We start from the raw sequence: 14,854 nt of genomic DNA, 5'->3' as shown, positions 1-14,854 counted from the left end.
CCGAGTTTTTGACTCAGCGATCGCTGATTTTATGATGGTAATTACTGATTAAAGCTAATTGGTTAGCTGTTTTGACTAAACGGCTCAAATCGGAAGAAAACCCAAACACGGTATTTCCATTGCAGGGTCAACAACACTGAACCTGTGGGGGCTTCCATGGAGTGGAGACTCAGAAGCTGAACTGAGAGACAAAACCTCGCGCAGACACCTGTACAGCTCTACTGCATACACATGCGGAGCTTTTATGACTGATCTCTGAAAAGCGAAACAAGGCTCGGTTGTCTATCGAATCGGTTGAAGCTCCTCGACTTGCATCGTCAATGGAGATTTCTCTGTTCTTCGTGCTGCTTTTGGCGGGAATTTTTCATGCGGAGTCGAAGTTTATGGTGTACGATACTTCGCCGAGGCTGGTTCCCGGGAAAATTAACGTGCATTTGGTTGCTCACACTCACGACGATGTTGGTTGGTTGAAGACGGTTGATCAGTACTACGTCGGTTCTAACAATTCTATTCAGGTACTCTATAGCCTTGGTTTGGTTTGAATTTGATTTGAATTTAATGATTCAAATCATTTCCTTCATCTTCATTTTTCTTTTTTTAATGTAGGGAGCATGTGTGGAAAATGTGTTGGATTCTATGGTTACAGCGTTGTTGGCTGACAAGAATAGGAAATTCATTTATGTCGAACAGGTAATTTTATTTTGTTTAGTTTTTTTTTTCTCGCCCGCTCTCTGGTTGGTTGCTGAGGAAACCGAAGAGAAATTTTTTTGAATTCTATGTCTGTTTTTTCCTTGCTGTGGAGCCGCGGTTACTAAACCTTCAAAGTGCTTCAACGAATGGGAAATGAGAAAGGTCAATCAACTAAGCAAATCAACAATGTACCGGGCTCACTTGAGTAGAGGTTTTTGTTATTTGGGATCCCAAATAATGAGAAAAATATGATTCGACAAATACTAGTTTTTTTCCCCTTTTCTTAGTAACCAAAATGAGCCTTAGGGTTTTATCTCTTCTCCTTAAAATTTTCATGTTTGGTACCGATGGTTTTGGCCTGTTGATTGATGCAGGCATTTTTCCAGCGATGGTGGAGAGATCAGAGCGAGACAGTTCAGGGTATTGTTAAGCAGCTGGTTCGCTCGGGTCAACTGGAGTTCATGTATAAAAATTTAGTGACATTTTTACTCAATGTGACATTTTTAATAATATTTATGTCAAATGTCCTGTTTTTTCTACTTTATGGATGCTCCTCACTCTTTGTATTTTCCAGACTGAATGTGGGGATTATTTGGACTGGTTTCCTTTTTGTTTGGGATTGCAGAAATGGGGGTATGTGCATGCATGATGAGGCAGCAACACATTACATTGATATGGTTGATCAGACAACACTTGGGCATCGATTTCTCAAAAAGGAATTTGGGGTGACTCCTAGAATTGGTTGGCAAATTGACCCATTTGGACATTCTGCTGTGCAGGCTTACTTGTTGGGAGCAGAAGTAAGCCTAATTATGTAATGAAGAAATGTATTGGTTTATTATTTCGGTTTTCTCTTATTTCCTCCACTGGTAGACTAGGCAAAGGCTTCATTATTTATTGGAAAGACTATTAATGTTGGACAAATAGAACTGGAAGTTATTTTCCATAACTATCTCCCATTTTAGGTTGGATTTGATGCTCTTTACTTTGGCCGGATTGATTACCAAGATAGGGACAAGCGTAAAGGCGAGAAGAGTCTTGAAGTTGTTTGGCGAGCTTCTAGGAATTTTGATGCATCTGCACAGGTGAAGACATAGGTTTGTTTATGTTTGTTCAGCATGGATGCAATTGAATTTATGTAACTCTGCATGCAGTTGTTTTTTGCATTTGGTTGTATACTTGCATTTAGTGATCTATTGTTTATTTCCTTTCCCATTCGCATATATGCTGAAGGAAATTCTTACAAGCCTTTGTTGATTCCTTTTTTAATTGCAGATTTTTGCTGGTGCATTCCCTGAGAATTATGAGCCTCCCCCTGGTGGTTTCTATTTTGAAGTTAATGATGATTCCCCTATTGTTCAAGTAAACACCCAATGACCCAAGAATTTTATGATATGCTGCAAATCTGCTGAATATGAATGCTTGTTTACAATTTTGAATTTGTTTTCTTCTTTTAAATGAAGGATGACATAAATCTGTTTGATTATAATGTTCAAGATCGAGTGAATGACTTTGTGGCTGCTGCAGTATCACAGGTAAGCTGGGACCAGTTGTTTTTTTACCTGCACCTGCATATTTTTTAGTTGGACCACTCATGGTGTCTCCATCATCCTCATTTTTTATGTAAGAAATGTTTGTGGTAGATAAATGAAAATTTCTTCTTGAAGAATAAAACAGAAATTAAGGAAATATTGGTTGAATATGCAAATATCTATAATATACTTAAAACAGTTCACTTTAGTTTTATATTAGCAGCATCATGATAACTCTATCTAGCAATAAAGGAAATAAACAAGTAAGGACACTTTTATAAACACTGAATTCAAAGCTTAAAGCATTTTGGGAATCTTTGCAACTTTTATATCTTCTGGAAGACCTATTCCACCAATGCAAATTTTTATTTTTATTATTCTTATTTGGTGGTTGACATCATTTTGATTCTTTTAGAACTTTTAGAAGAGCATATATCTTTCATAGGGAGACATGTATAACAATCAACCCTTTTTCCCCCCTTTTTTTATGTAGTGCAAGTTCTTTTGAGAATGACATTTTCTTAAACTCAAATAAAAATGACCAAGAAAAGAAGGGAAAGCAAGTTTTATCTTTCATTCACATGGGACCTATGCCTGTTGAACCTACCAACAATTATTTTGTCTCAGGCTAACATAACTCGTACAAATCATATAATGTGGACCATGGGAACAGATTTCAAGTATCAATATGCACACACTTGGTTCCGTCAGATGGACAAGCTCATTCATTATGTCAACAAGGTAATTTCAACATGTTTTTCCTACAGCTATTATTATTCTTATTATTGTCGTGGCTTTCATTAACTTTCTTTTATTTGGTTGAATTGAAATCTACAAAATAAAATTCAATAGCTTTACAATTATATGGTTTCCATGTAAGGGAACTGAGATTCCCTTATCTGCAGTTATCCACGAAATAAATAGCTTCTCACAGAAAAACTGAATTGAAATGAAATTTTGAAGTAGTGTTAGAAACGAAGAAAAAATTTTACTTGCTGCAAAGGAATAGATGATTCATTCAGCTGCATCTGAAAAAGCTTTGGAAGGAAAGGAAGGAAAGCAGTTCTTAAGTTGTTAATTTAGATGAACTTTGGTTTTAAGAATGTAACAGTAGAAAAACAACCGCAAAGAGGTGAACAAAATTGAAGAATTCTTTCACTGCTCACTCTGACATTGAAGTTTTTATCTGAGATTCAAGGATTGGTGGGAGAAGCTCAGATTTTCTATGTTAAGCAGGAGGGTAATGAAGACATCCTATTTGGTTGCCGATGTGTGACATCACAATTTGAAGATCCTCTTCATTTGTCTGATAATCTCTTGGTGGATTGCTGTTGCAACCTTGATTTAGTCTTCATAGTTTCTTATAAAAGTTTTTCCATTTTTATTGGCAAATGAATAAAAGGGTAATGGAAGTGTCTTAGTTGATTTATCCCCAAAACTGAAAGCCTAGTATCTGGTTCTTAGGATTCAACATGTTTCTAAATGGTTTGTGCTTTCTGAAATCTAAGTCAGCCCAAAAATAAATTAGGTTGGGCCAAGGTTGAGTAGAAGAATTTGGTTCATGGGTTCCAAGGTTCCCACCCTTAGTACTATTAGAGGCTGCAGTTAATAGAATAAGACATTCATTTCAAAATTTTCTGAAGGGAATTTGCATCTTCTATTGACAAACTATGAAAAATCGTCATAAATGGATGGTCATGTTTGATGTTGGGTTTATCTAATCAAGAATCAGGGAGAATTACTAAATTCAAATGGTTTATTTTATGCTTTTAATATATAAGATTTGTTATGGTAGTTCTAGATATTGGGGTGGAGATATCAATTTTGCACAACTTACTAGTGTTTTTATAATGCATAACTCATCAGCTCATCATTCCCAGCACTGCATGTATTCCATTTCCTTTCGTAGCAATATAGTTTTAAGTTCAATGTTAGTTAAACTCATCAAGGTCTTGCCTCTTGTTTGATTAACCTTTTAGCCAAATGAAGTCATTTTCCTTGTATTGTGCATGCACTGTATTCTCAATTTGGTAGTAGTTCATGTAGTTATTCATTTTCAGTTTTGGTGGTGATGTTCTCTTGTATCTTTCTGGTTTCTTTCATCCTTACTGGTGGTTTTTAACAAGGCAATTAGGTTGGAATGTATTCTGCCTTATGATTTTACATTTTTTTTTCTTTCTGTTGCATTTATAAATTCAAAATCAAATATTTCTCTGCTGTTGTAAAATGGTTTAATTTCAAATGTTTCTAGGATGGGCGTGTGAATGCACTCTACTCAACCCCGTCCATATATACTGATGCAAAATTTGCCACCAACGAATCCTGGCCAATCAAGACTGATGACTTCTTCCCGTGAGTTGAATTTTTGTATATTGCAATAATCTGATCTCTTATGATTCCTTTTCCTTGGTTCTTCCTTATAGTTGGTGCACACTTTATTTCAGATATGCAGATAGTGCAAATGCGTACTGGACAGGATACTTTACAAGTAGACCAGCCATCAAGCGCTATGTCAGAATGATGAGTGGCTACTATTTGGTCCGATTCATGCATCTTTTTAATATGTCTACCTTTCATTAAGTACAACTTTAATGTTGTATTTCATATATTTTTCTGATGTATAATAAACAGGCAGCGAGGCAACTAGAGTTTTTCAAAGGGAGGAGTGATTCAGGGCCCACTACTGATGCACTGGCAGATGCTTTAGCAATTGCTCAGCATCATGATGCAGTTACTGGTACAGAAAAGCAACATGTGGCCAGTGATTATGCAAAGCGTCTGTCAATGGGCTATGACAAGGTGTGGATGGTTGACCATCATAAATGATTTCTTTTTTTTTCTTTTTTTCCATTTAAGGTTAATGTGTTACTTACTTGCTCATTATCACTGTGCAGGCTGAAGAGTTAGTTGCAGCTTCACTTGCTTGTTTGGCTGAATCAATGCCAAGTGCTGGATGTGGAAACCCAACTACTAAGTTTCAACAGGCAAAAGATTATGAGCCCTTAAGCTAGTGAGCTTTTTGTGCTTCATATTTTGAGTAGCCTGCATTTTCATGTTACATTTTGTTCCTTGTCAAGCATTTTTTCAAAGAGTTACATTAGCTATGATGACAAGGCTTATTCATGATTTATAAGCTTTATCAAGAAGTAAATGCTCACACAGTCATGCACTTATCTTGTTCTGAAACCATCTGGATGCATCGTATGCAGACAGTGACATGCCATATCTACCTCATATTTTTATGTATTTATTGTTGACTTAGAACCTCTTGAATGCAAATTATATATACTCTGTATTGTAGTTATGCTGCAAATGTACTTTCATTCTGTCTTTATTATGACTTTCTAAAAAATGTCATTTTGTGATAATAATGAAACAAAAAGAGGAGAAAAATGCTTGGAAACCTGTTTTGTAGATTTACTTTCTTAAAACATAAAATCCAATGGAATAAAAGATTTTAATCTGCATTATTGAAGTTTGATATTTCTTAAAATTCTGCATGAGAGACTTCTCTTTTTTCCCTTTTTCATTTTCAATTTTGAATTCAAGTGAAGATGGGTCTAAAATGTGAATATTGTTTTTCAGTGTGCGCTTCTGAATATAAGTTACTGTCCTCCATCAGAGATTGATCTTTCACATGGGAAAAAGTTGGTAAGGATACATTTCATCCCTCATTTTTTCTTTCACCAAGTAGTTAAGAATGATATTGTTACTCCACTTGAAATCTATCAACTTATGGGGATCTTCTCATCTGTAGATTGTTGTTGTCTACAATTCTCTTGGATGGAAGAGAGATGATGTAATTCGAATTCCTGTGAGTACTTCTACTCTGGTTTTAGTGTTTTATATTCTGAAAAGTGCTGTACTATAATGCTTATGGTATCTGTTACTTCTTTTCAACAAATCAAATATGCATACCAGTCTTACTGTATATAGAAGTTATGCTGCTGCATATTAATCATGACTTGGATGTCCAATGTAGTCACAATTAAGTAAACTGTGTGATAACCTGGCATCCTGCACCGCCAGTTCTGAACCTACTGGATGACCTTATATGGCTTTATGGGTTAGAAAAGGTACATAGATGGACAATTTGAGTTATTAGACAATTGTAAATGGATGTCTTGATCGTTGTTCCACAATGGAACAGGTGTCTAGAAGTACTTCTCCACTTTCTGTTAAAAAGGGTAGTGCTTCTCCACTTAATAGTTAATCTATCCCAGCTTCTCCACTTAATGGTTAATCTATCCCACTCCGATAATTCTATAGGCATGGCATTCTTAACAGAGGACCAGCAGTCACTTTGGTGGGGCCTGTCATATATTTATGGACCTAGCTATGTTGCAGATGGTCTAGAAATTATTCTGCTTTTGGTTCTAATATGGATTATATACTCCAAAATCACATTGTAGATATAAAAATCTTATGCACCACAAATGCCTTAACCCCTCTCTCAACACCCCCCCTCCCTGCAACCAAACTTGGCCTGTCTGCATTCATGTGCACCTGATATAATTTCTATGGGACCTGGAGTTTATGTATTTTATGAACAAGATCCATTTCCAGAAATATTTCTAACATGTAGTTAAATAGTTTCAATTTGTTTATGTCTCTACTTATGGGATCAATTTTTCTGTAGGTCATCAAAGAGGATGTTACTGTTCATGATTCTAATGGGAAAGTGATCGAATCACAGATTCTTCCTCTAGTTAATGCCCATGTGGGCATGAGAAACTACTATGTTAAGGCATACTTGGGTAAAACCCCAAGTGAGGCACCTAAGTATTGGCTTGCATTTTCAGCATCTGTGCCACCTCTTGGTTTCAGCACTTATACCATCTCAAGGGCTGAAAGAACAGGTTTTTGTGAAGTTGCAAATTTGCAGTCACTTTTGAGAATATACTTGCCATGCAGAACAAACAAAGAAACCACTGCAGGTTCTTGACATGAATTTGTTTAACCTATTTTTTTCACTTTTTGTTGCAGCTTCTACTTTGACCACATCATCTGTATTTACACCTCGAGCAATGGAAACCTCTACTGTTGAAGTTGGTCAAGGGAATTTAAGGCTTACTTTTTCATCAGATGTCGGAAAAATGACACATTATACTAATAGTAGAAGCTTGGTATGCAATGTACAAGCACTTGATAAGTACTGTTTTATTGAGACTTTCACTTTCCTTCTCCATGAATTTCTTTCAGTGCAATCTGTGTTTTTCTATCCTCAATTAGAAATGATTTTGTTAGTATTGTCATTTTGCTCAATGCATTATCTGTAGAAATCTTGTTTTCCATTCTTTTCCACTGGATTACACCTTCAATAAAAATCATAATAATGATAGTAGTAAATACAGGAAGTACTCTCATATAACTTTTACCTTTCTAGGTCAAAGAACCTGTCCAACTGTCATACAGTTTTTACACTGGAAATGATGGAAGTGATAAAGATCCTCAGGTAAATATTTTTAAATAGATATTTCTCTTGTACCCCCTTTATCCTCTATATTCTGAATATGTTTGCACTGAATTCAAAATTATCACAAAAGTCTCCTTCCAACTTAGCTTCTTCTGAAGTTTGCATTCTTTCTTGAAGGCCTCTGGAGCATATATCTTCCGTCCTAATCATACATTTGTTATAAAGCCTGAAGAAGAGGTGCATAACAATGTTTTCCAAGTACTTATGCCCCATACAAACATGCATCATGGTAATTTTTAATTAATAGCTGCTTCTAAAAGTTGCAGAGTCCTTTGACTGTCATGCGTGGACCACTACTGGATGAAGTACATCAGCGGATTAATCCATGGATATATCAGGTGCTTTGCTTTGTCCCAACGTTGCCTTCTGTGCGTTGTTTTTCTCCACTTTTCAGCACCAGAACTTAATTGTCAGAGTACATGGAAATTATATGATGGGTTAACAATGTGAAGGTCACTTCCTGAGTGAAACTTAAGCATGGCGTTTTGGAAAAAAAATGTTGGACCTATGGCACTAGATGCTTACAATTGAATCAGAAGGTTCTGAGTTGTAATGAATAATCATATTTAATACATGAGATATAGTTTTGGTGATTGGACTACAATGGATTATTCAGCTAATTTAGCCATGGGGACCTTGCTCAGGAATTTTTGGAAGCTATTCCGTACTCATGTGATATGCTGGAAAATGATTCTTCGTACATGTTGAAATATGCATGTAAATTACTGTGTATACTGTTTCTGCTTAAAACTCATCAAATGTGGCAGGTCCCTTGAAAGTACAGAAGATTTTGTTTAACCAACCTGAGAATTAGAAAGTTGTAACTAACATTGACCATTCTTATCAGTAAAACTTCCAAGGGATGGGCATAGGGATGACAAGTTGAGGGTCAGATGTAAAGTCATGTTCTCACTGTGGGGCATTTTTTTTTCCTTTTTAATCCTTATTAAAAGTTATAATGCATGGCAGGGTGGGATTTAAGAAACTTTGGTTTATGATTACTAGAGATTCTGTGTTTGCTTTTGTCAGTAACATTGTGATGCACACATGTGCAGGTCACCAGAATGTACAAGGGCAAGGAGCATGCTGAAGTCGAGTTTGCAGTAATCTTACTTACTGGCTTCTTCTATATTTATCTATTCTAAAAAATTTATTCTTGGGCAGTAGAGAATTTAGATTTTTTTTTTTTCTCTTTTTGTTTACCTTGGTGGTGAATGGTTAAAATGGGGTCAACATTGACATACTGTATCCTCATCCATGCATTGACGGTGTCTTTGGTATCAGGTTGGACCTATACCTATAGATGATGGAATTGGGAAAGAAGTTGCAACTCAAATTACAACTACGATGGCAACCAACAAAACATTCTATACAGATTCCAATGGACGGGATTTTATCAAAAGGGTATGTTGTATGCTTGCCATTACCACTAAATATAGTCATTGCTTTTCTTTGTTATCAGAAAAAAAATATTTTTTGAAACATGAATCAAATTAAAAAGGATGAGAAGTTCTTTGAGTGTAGTGACAATGCAACTAAAAAATGAACCTTAAGCCAATATATTTAGTTTTGTAATCCTTTTGACCTCAGAAGAATTGTTGGGTGGGAATCCTAATAAGTTATTTTCTGTGTCTTCACATTGCCAGAAACAAGGATTGATGTTCCTCAACTTTGACAATTTGTTTTCAGTTGCTCAGAGCACATGGCATAGAGAAATATAGTTGTTAAAACTTAAAAGTGATATTCCTTTCTAATTAGTTCAGTTTATACAACATTATGTGATGATTCATTTGGTTTACAGATTCGTGACTACAGAACAGACTGGGACCTGAAAGTGAACCAACCTGTTGCTGGAAATTATTACCCAGTATGTTGTTTTTAATTAAGCCTATAAGTTTTTTGTATTGGGTGGTGCAGTACCTAATTCACTTTTTTGATAATAAGCTTTTCAATTGTTGAAAATTCTGCTTGAAGATCTATTCTCCTGGTGAATTAAGTTTTGCATGATAATAATGGTTTTACAAATAAATTGACTTCAATTTAATAATGAGGAACAAGTTTGAGAAAATGTTAAATAAATCTGTTACTTGTGATTACATCTCTTTATAAAAGTAAACCTCTATTTGCTGCTCATATCTGAAGCAGCAGACAGTCTTTCTTCATAAACAGGACAAAACAAGTTTAAAGATAGAAAATTGATGGTTTTTTTATTTCATTCTATAATATATATATATATATATATTTTCCTGGTCCTGGTACTTGCATTTTATTCATACTCACCTTCCTATGGTTTGGGCCCTTTTAGCACAATGACATTTAGAAACTTATTGCATTATTAATCCCTTCTTTGTCTTCACATATGATTCTATATACTCCCTTCAGATTAATCTTGGAATATACATACAAGATGATAAAACAGAGCTTTCAGTTTTAGTGGATCGATCTGTGGGTGGATCCAGCATTGAGGATGGACAAATAGAGCTGATGCTCCATAGGTACATTCTCACCTTCACAATTCATAATTGTCATTGGTTACCTGGTGATGAGTAAAAACTTCATGCATTATGTGAATCATAATTGAGAATCCTCTTATCATATAGGAGACTGCTACATGATGATTCTAAAGGCGTTGCAGAAGCTCTTAATGAAACAGTCTGTATCCATGATAAATGCACTGGACTAACAGTAAGCACATGTTACCCAGCTCTGGAACTCTTTCCGGGGCAATCTTTTTTCTTTTTTATACCAGATTTGAATATTTCTTTCCTGAAACCCTTACATTTTGCAGTTTAATTGTATAAATTTACTACTTGTTCTTCAAATAGTCATAGATTTATTAAAAATGAAATACCTTACAGCTGCCTCTTACTTTCAACTGAAACAAAAACATTGTGATATTCTTGTTAGTGATACTTAACTATATACTTTCCCTAGATCAGTAGCTTACTCAATGTATTTTTTATTATGCAATTTCTGGTCATGGAGATTTTGAGCTGTCTATTTTAAATTTAAATGTCACCATATTCAAATTCGTCTTATGCGTTAGAAACAACTCTGTTACTTTCAGTCTGTTCCAGGACATTTTGATTGAAAGGTTCCAATTTGGACGTGTGTGTGTCGGTGGGTGGGGACAGAATGGCCCTATATTCTATATCAAGTTGTATGCCAGAAGGTTTGGACCTGTCCTCATTCTGTCTGGACTTGATGGTATCAGATGGTATGGAGATGTATCTGGAGCTGGCAGTTCATCTTTTTTCTCTAGTCTGATGATTTTCATCTTCTAGGTCTTTTAAGATCAAGTTACTGTTTCTTCTTCCAATTTGAGAATCTTACTATTTTAATCTGATTCTATGGAAAAAGAGGAAAGACGCAGAGGGTGGAAAATTCTTTTAAAATTGGACTTGTGTGGAGCTTTGGTCCTGGTGAATAATATGGGGATCCTGTAGTTAAACTGAATGATATTAGGGCATTAGGGGTTATTTCTACTAATTCTGTATTTAAGTACTAAAACTGTTCCTGAATGATTCATTAGAGAGAACTAACAAAAAAAGTAGAATAAAAATCCAGCAGATATGGAATGCAGTCAAACTATTTTATATACATTGTGATGGACCTGTTTTTGGGTCGTGCTCCCTCTTTTGTTAGGGGCCTTTAATTAAATATTTCTTTGCAATCAGAATATACACAACCAGTGATGGACCGAAAATGGAATACTGGGACCCTTTAACAGTGTTTTCCACTTCAATCGAAAGTACTCAAAACACTAATCAAAATGGAACTATTAGCTTTGATGAAGGGTGTGATAATTTTGTCAATGTGAAGAATAACCTATAATCTCCTGCATACTCAATTAACTTTTGCAGATCCAAGGAAAATTTTATTTCAGAATTGACCCCCTAGGGGAGGGTGCTAAGTGGCGTCGTTCAGCTGGCCAAGAGATATATTCTCCATTTCTGTTAGCCTTCACTGAAGAGGTAAAACAAGCTATTGAAGTACATGTGTTTCTAGTCATGTGCATTAGTTACATAATTAATTTCCTTTTTGCAGGATGGAGATAACTGGATGAGTTCTCATGTACCCACATTTTCAGGAATTGATCCCTCCTACAGTTTGCCTGATAATGTTGCTCTTATAACTCTCCAGGTACATGAAGCTTCATCTTTGTGCAAGACAGGCTTATGTTTGGTTTCATTATTGTTTTCTTTGAATAAGAAAAGTAAGAAAAGAAAAAGTCTTCTAGGAGAAATTTTTACCTAAATGGCTAGGTACATAACAGGACTACCAATTCATGTATACATGCTTCTTGGTTTTCTTTTATTTCCTCCTCTTTTTTTTTCACCTTTAAAGTTTCATTGCCCTGGACCATGCAGGAGCTTGATGATGGAAAAGTTCTCCTTCGGTTAGCACATTTATTTGAGGTTTTATTTCCTTTCTTACTCCATTCAATTGTTGCAAGGAGCATTATTTCTGAGCTTTCATTGTATGAAGTTAATTTGTTTTTTGGTATTTCCAACTTTTATTTGTGCTACGTTTGGTTCTACAAAAGTACCACTGGAAAGGAAAAATAGTAAGGAAATGATTTTCTCATATTTGTTTTACCATGAAAAAATCAAATATAACTTATTAGTTCAAAGCTTATGAATTTTAAATTATTTAATCTTGATATAAAAGAGGAAAAATATGTGAAATGAGTTTGAAAAAACATGTAAAAGTAATTTATTGACTTTAAATCTATTTTTTATTCTCCTTAATTTTTTTTCCTTCTATTTTTTCCTTTTGTTCTTTCACATGCATTTTCCCTCAAATTTTCTTATAACCATAGGGTTAGTGGATAATGCTTGGAAACATAAATTCGAGTGTGCTGCATTGCTTTACCTAAATTGCATGTGGGTCAATTGTGTCATCATTTTTAGGTTAATTTATGGTTTCATGGATAATTTTCTTTGTTTTTATTAGTTTTTGGCTAGTTTCTCCTGTTCCATAGCATTTCAAGGCTTCAAGCTTAGCTTCTAATACATTTATCAGAAGTTATCCTCTTTGTTTGAAGACTTAATTTTCCTTTTGTACTAGTGTTATTGTAATAAGCATGTGTGTGAAGAGTACATCAAACTTTCAGAGGACCTTGACTAAGCACAAGGGAGAGCTAAAGAATTTGCAACCCTTCTTCAAGCGAGAATTAGATAAAAACCACACCGAGATGAGAGGCAGATCACTCCAAACTCAGCTCTTCATTGAAATACCTGTGATCGTTGTTAAGAAAGTGAAAAAAGAAACTTTTTTTCATTGCTTCACTTCATACTAAGCCCAAAAATATGGTAGTTCCTGGTTTTTTCAAATGACAGTTTTTTTTAATTCCCCTGAAATAGCCAATCTAGGTGGAGCTTACTAATGTAGGATGGAAGCAGTGGCAACATGTTGCTTTACTAACACCCGATATTAATTATTGTTACTAAAACAGAGAAGCTATGTCCTTATGTCAAAGACTTGGAAGTACTTGCTATGATGTTCTTTTCTTTTATTTTTTGACAAATCAATTACTAAATTTGGCAGAATGTTTGTTGTGCTCTTGAGCCCCTGATGTCATAGAGAAGAATTCTGTTTTTAGAAGTTAATCTGCATTTCTGAACCATCCTCCCCCATTTCTGTGAAATTTTTAATTGTTTTTTTTTTCCTGTGTTTGGTTTGAACTTGTGCAAAGATTGGGGAGGACAAAGATCTTTCTGTGATGTCCAGTGTAGAACTGAAAAAGCTGTTCCCTGGCAAGAAGGTAGAAGCAATGCACTCTAACCATCTATTGTTTTTAACTTTTTTCAGCAACCATTCTGTTTTATCTAACAAAGTTCAGCTTTTATCTTCACTTCAGATTAGCAAAGTGACAGAAATGAGCTTATCTGCCAATCAAGAACGAGAAGAAATGGAGCAAAAGAGACTGGTTTGGAAAGTCGAGGGCTCCCCTGAAAAAGAACCTGAGTTGGCAAGGGGAAGACCGGTTAATCCTACGAACCTGGTCGTGGAACTAGCTCCAATGGAAATCCGCACCTTTGTTATTGAAATCAGTTCCTTGCCTCTCAGGAAGTCGCAGATGCCTGAAGACGGGAGATATGCTGCATAAGATCCTAGCGAATTTGAGAAAGGGACCGTGCCTCTTTGCGCTCATAATTTCATCTGAGCTTCCCCCAGTTGTATTTTGAACTTCTGGCATAGTTCCTGAAATAACTCTATATCGTATGACAATTATCCATGAACGCAGATGACTAATCATGTTGGGAGGTTCCACTTCCATGTAAATATGATGCAACCGAATTATCTTGTGCTTGCATTCTCCACATGGAAATGAATTATGTTGTGTGCTCGACAAAGTCTCATTCCATTTTTGGGTTTTTCGCATCAGAAGGTTTTTAGAGCACAAAAGTTGGCCATGTGTGCTTTTGCAATCATCGACTACAAGTTTTGGTTCCAAAAATTTGAAGTTGAAGGATATTTGGCGGTTCGGGAGTCATTTTGGTTATAACTCTTTTATCAGCGCCACTTTTTGATAGTAGCATTTTCCATTATGCGTATTTCTAAATAAGATCACTTAGTGTTGGGATATAACTAGAAAAATGCTTTAATAATATTTTTGATGATATATTGCTTAATAAAAATGTTGTTTTTTAAATAATCTTTTTAAAGTGATTCTTGTGATGATTTTCAGTGATTCTTTAAATTTTTAAAAGCAATTTTTAAAAATATATTAGGAGTGAGTTTGATAGTAATTTTATGAGGCGTTTTTAACCTTTTTAATACTTAAAAGATAAAAAATTTCAAGTATTAAAAATATTAGAAGTGCTTCTTAAAATCATTATCAAACATCTTTTAAATGTCAATTTTTTCTTTTAATAAAAAATGCTTTTAAGTACTAGAAAACACTTTGTGGCGGTTGTTTTTTACTTAGAGTGCATTTGACAATGATTCTTAAAAGTATTTTTAGTCTTTTTAACAATTGAAAATATTTATTTTTCAAACATTAAAAATACTATAAACACTTTCCGAAATCACTGTCAAACACACTCTTAATTTTAAAATATAATTTTAATTTAATGTTTAATAGTGTTAATATTAGATTTTCAGTTTTTGTAATACCTTATTTTTATTGAACATTAAAAAGTAAAGAAAA

General features: G+C 34.8%; 1 protein-coding gene across 7 annotated transcripts; it reads left to right on the top strand.

The window, feature by feature from the left end:
• On the top strand, positions 1 to 14,057 carry LOC117930251 (probable alpha-mannosidase At5g13980). Of its 7 annotated transcripts, XM_034850810.1 has the most exons (31): positions 20 to 37; positions 126 to 515; positions 607 to 690; positions 1,065 to 1,153; positions 1,265 to 1,490; positions 1,656 to 1,775; positions 1,966 to 2,052; positions 2,154 to 2,225; positions 2,850 to 2,963; positions 4,474 to 4,574; positions 4,667 to 4,760; positions 4,854 to 5,021; positions 5,117 to 5,206; positions 5,808 to 5,873; positions 5,980 to 6,036; positions 6,862 to 7,081; positions 7,209 to 7,348; positions 7,609 to 7,677; positions 7,816 to 7,875; positions 7,959 to 8,036; positions 8,754 to 8,801; positions 8,983 to 9,102; positions 9,500 to 9,565; positions 10,081 to 10,193; positions 10,299 to 10,383; positions 11,562 to 11,672; positions 11,746 to 11,841; positions 12,069 to 12,116; positions 12,815 to 12,958; positions 13,397 to 13,465; positions 13,562 to 14,057. In XM_034850810.1, exons 2-31 carry the CDS (start codon positions 321 to 323, stop codon positions 13,808 to 13,810), a joined length of 3,279 nt encoding a protein of 1,092 aa, XP_034706701.1. In that variant the 5' UTR covers positions 20 to 37; positions 126 to 320; the 3' UTR covers positions 13,811 to 14,057. The 7 variants fall into 7 exon arrangements, with proteins under 7 accessions (XP_034706702.1, XP_034706704.1, XP_034706703.1 ...); XM_034850811.1 differs by having other exon boundaries at positions 1 to 515; positions 7,965 to 8,036; XM_034850813.1 differs by having other exon boundaries at positions 2 to 515; positions 1,316 to 1,490; positions 7,965 to 8,036.
• Positions 14,058 to 14,854: the final 797 nt, after the last annotated feature.

Source organism: Vitis riparia, chromosome 14 (genome assembly GCF_004353265.1).
Source record: "Vitis riparia cultivar Riparia Gloire de Montpellier isolate 1030 chromosome 14, EGFV_Vit.rip_1.0, whole genome shotgun sequence".
NCBI lineage: Eukaryota > Viridiplantae > Streptophyta > Magnoliopsida > Vitales > Vitaceae > Vitis > Vitis riparia.
The sequence above is the reverse complement of the archived record's forward strand: the minus strand, read 5'-3'. Positions and strand labels throughout refer to the sequence as shown.